The following is a 2,995-nucleotide window of genomic DNA, read 5'->3' on the forward strand; positions in this document are numbered from 1 at the left end:
AATTGATTGCAACAAATGTGGTCACGAATTTCCCCGTGACTCCATCTAGAAAATTATTCGCGATTTCGTAACTTTGACCCTCTGGATTTACCGTTGGACACACGTCTCCGCATGAGACGAGACCGCATGAGACGGGACGGATGACATGAGACGCTCCAGGCTGCAGCCATACCCGTCTCATTACAAGTGAACGCTCCAAAGTTCAACACAAATCTCGTAAACATAGTTGTACGAGCAGCGCTATGTCTTTGAAAACCTTTTCCTGTAGAGCTCTGTTTAAATTTGTGAACCATGGTTTCGTCGCTTTGAGCAAACCGCTGAGTGCACGAGATGCAGTGGCTGTCGCGAGCTCCGCGCGGGGCTACTACAACAACACCGGGAAACCCAGGTGCCCAGGACAGGGCGGGGCAGCCCACGTTCGGGTGGTGGACCTCCGCAGCGACACGGTGACCAAGCCCGGGCCGGCGATGAGGCAGGCCATGGCGGAGGCCGAGGTCGGAGATGACGTGATGAGAGAAGACCCGAGTGTAAACGGTTAGAGCCGATTCAGCCGAACCATTATGGCGTGACCAAATCAGAAATAGTTAAAAATAATATCATAGCCTATGTTTTGTATACAATAATATCAGAGCCTATGTTTTATATATACAAAACATAGGCTCTGGTATTTCTTTTTTTTAGGCCTATAGCATACACATAAAAAAATACTCTCCTGTATGTGGTGGTTCAACAATGCATTCACACCTGCATGCTCCCTAATCTTTGCAGAGTTGCAGAAAATTGCAGCTGATATGTTCGGGATGGAGGCCGCTCTGTTCGTTCCCTCTGGAACCATGAGTAATCTCATCGCAGGTAAACTTTGCATGTATTGGCAAAAGTCTAAATCTAATTTACAAGGTCAGATTGTTCATCACTGTGCATGCATCTTGTTGTGCAGTGATGGTGCACTGCAGGGAGCGAGGCGACGAGATGATTGTCGGTGATCTGTCACATTTACACATCTATGAGCAAGGAGGGAGCGCACAGGTGAGTGTAACAAAGCAGCAGACCCCTGTGGTCAGGTGGTCGGGCCCAATGCGCCTCTCCTTCCTCAGTGCATTCATTCAGTGTGTTTGTGTGTTGCCACAGCTGGCAGGTGTCCACGCCACCACAGTAACCACCCTCCCTGATGGCTCATTTGACCTGGAGCAGCTGGAATCGAAGATCCGCCATGGTTACCCCGACCCCCACTACCCCCGCTCACGCCTCATATGTGTTGAGAACACACACAACATACAGGGAGGGCGTGTGTTACCTCTGACCTTCCTGCAAGAGGTGTGTGTGTAATTCATGGTGATATAAATCTTTTATTTGTCAACATGTGATCCTTAACTTGCTATAAGAGAAGGGAGAATCCAGCAGCTCTCACAGGTTGGTGTCCATTTCCAAGGTTCGTGCTTTGGCAGATAGATATGGTCTGTCAGTTCACATGGATGGAGCCAGGGTGATGAACGCTGCTGTGGCCCAGGGGGTGCCTCCATCCACCATACTGCAGCACACACACACCGTGAGTGTGTGCCTCTCCAAGGTGACACACACATACAGAATGGACCCTAACATACAAATTCATTTGCATTTATTGTAACGTTAACATGTGAACAGAGTCAGAACCAACAAAGAACTCATCTAGACAAACAAAATAAAACTTCTCAAAGTCAAATTCACATGTGTGTAACAGGGTTTGGGTGCCCCCGTGGGAACCATGCTAGCTGGACCCCAAGACTTCATATCCCGGGCCGTGCGGTGCCGTAAAGCCCTGGGCGGGGGGATGCGGCAGGCTGGTATACTGGCAGCAGCTGGACAGCTGTCTTTACTAAAGATGGTAGGACGACTGGAGGACGATCACCACAATGCAAAAACGTTTGCTCAAGGTGAGCAGCTGATATTTCTGTCTTTGAAAATGAAATCATGAACTGCCGGCTCGTAACTTCTTTTCTTTCCTTCACCTCTCCCAGCTCTGCTCGACTGTGACCCTCCTCTGTTCGCTGTAGACATGGCTGCCGTGGAGACGAACATCCTGCGTTTCCGTCTACAGGAGACCAGTTTAAGCCCCTCTGAGTTCTGTGCCCGCATGAGTGAGGTTGGCGAGAGAGAGGAGGCAGCACTGGGACAGGGGATACAAGTTCTCATGTACCCCCATTTTGAAAATTCAGTACGGGCTGTATGGCATCTTGGCATTTCCCCTGAAGATACCCAGCTGGCCATCCAGAAACTGCAATTTGTGGCTTCTCAGTTCTTGAAGGATAAAGTCAGGGCCCAGTGAAACGGACGGTTCTCAAGATGTGTAGTTTAATCACTATAGGACTGATCATAGAACACTTTCACACATGAATCTAGAAAGAGACTTTATTATGTCAACACATAACACATGAAATACTGTACAACTGGAGTCACTTTGGATATCTTTATATCATTATTAATTTCATTGAATTCGGAGTTTTGTAATCCTTAAATTAAATATATGAAACCACTGTCCTTTTTTATTTTTATTAGCGAGACACAGTAGAGTTACTTAGAATCGTTTTGGTTACTGATATTTCAATCAAGAGTTGTTCTTTTTTTATATTCTATTCTTATCATTTTGTATTATTCTGGTTTGGGCTATGTTGCAAAAAGATGATATCTCACATTTCTTTTTAGCATTAGGACATAGTTGCATCTGTTGACAATTATGTCAACTTTAATTCTTGCTAATTAGGTCATGGACATGTGCAGTATTGTTACAATGCAGTAACCATACAGCCACGAGATGGCACTAGTGTATTATACACTGAAATACGTGTAGTGATTGTAGCTGACAAAAGTAAAAAACATATATTTTTTTCTATTCCCAATTGTATGACTGATATTGTTTATTTATGTCTGATATATAGTACAGGCCAAAGGTTTGGACACACTTTCTCATTCAATGCATTCCTTTATTTTCATTACTATTTACATTGTAGATTATCACTGA

The 2,995-nt window shown here is 45.3% G+C and overlaps 1 protein-coding gene across 1 annotated transcript; it reads left to right on the top strand.

The window, feature by feature from the left end:
• Positions 1–242: 242 nt before the first annotated feature.
• tha1 (threonine aldolase 1) lies at positions 243–2,510 on the top strand. Its single transcript, XM_032503206.1, has 7 exons — positions 243–534; positions 769–852; positions 938–1,026; positions 1,129–1,314; positions 1,430–1,567; positions 1,718–1,910; positions 1,995–2,510. Exons 1-7 carry the CDS (start codon positions 243–245, stop codon positions 2,300–2,302), a joined length of 1,290 nt encoding a protein of 429 aa, XP_032359097.1. The 3' UTR covers positions 2,303–2,510.
• Positions 2,511–2,995: the final 485 nt, after the last annotated feature.

Source organism: Etheostoma spectabile, chromosome 21 (genome assembly GCF_008692095.1).
Source record: "Etheostoma spectabile isolate EspeVRDwgs_2016 chromosome 21, UIUC_Espe_1.0, whole genome shotgun sequence".
Taxonomy (NCBI): Eukaryota; Metazoa; Chordata; class Actinopteri; order Perciformes; family Percidae; genus Etheostoma; species Etheostoma spectabile.

Bases quoted from the DNA above. Each gene is read 5' to 3' on its own strand.
- tha1 (XM_032503206.1), top strand. From the start codon at position 243: ATGTCTTTGAAAACCTTTTCCTGTAGAGCTCTGTTTAAATTTGTGAAC. The intron at 1,027-1,128 runs GTGAGTGTAACA...GTGTTGCCACAG, and splicing joins AGCAAGGAGGGAGCGCACAG to CTGGCAGGTGTCCACGCCAC. The intron at 1,911-1,994 runs GTGAGCAGCTGA...CACCTCTCCCAG, and splicing joins TGCAAAAACGTTTGCTCAAG to CTCTGCTCGACTGTGACCCT.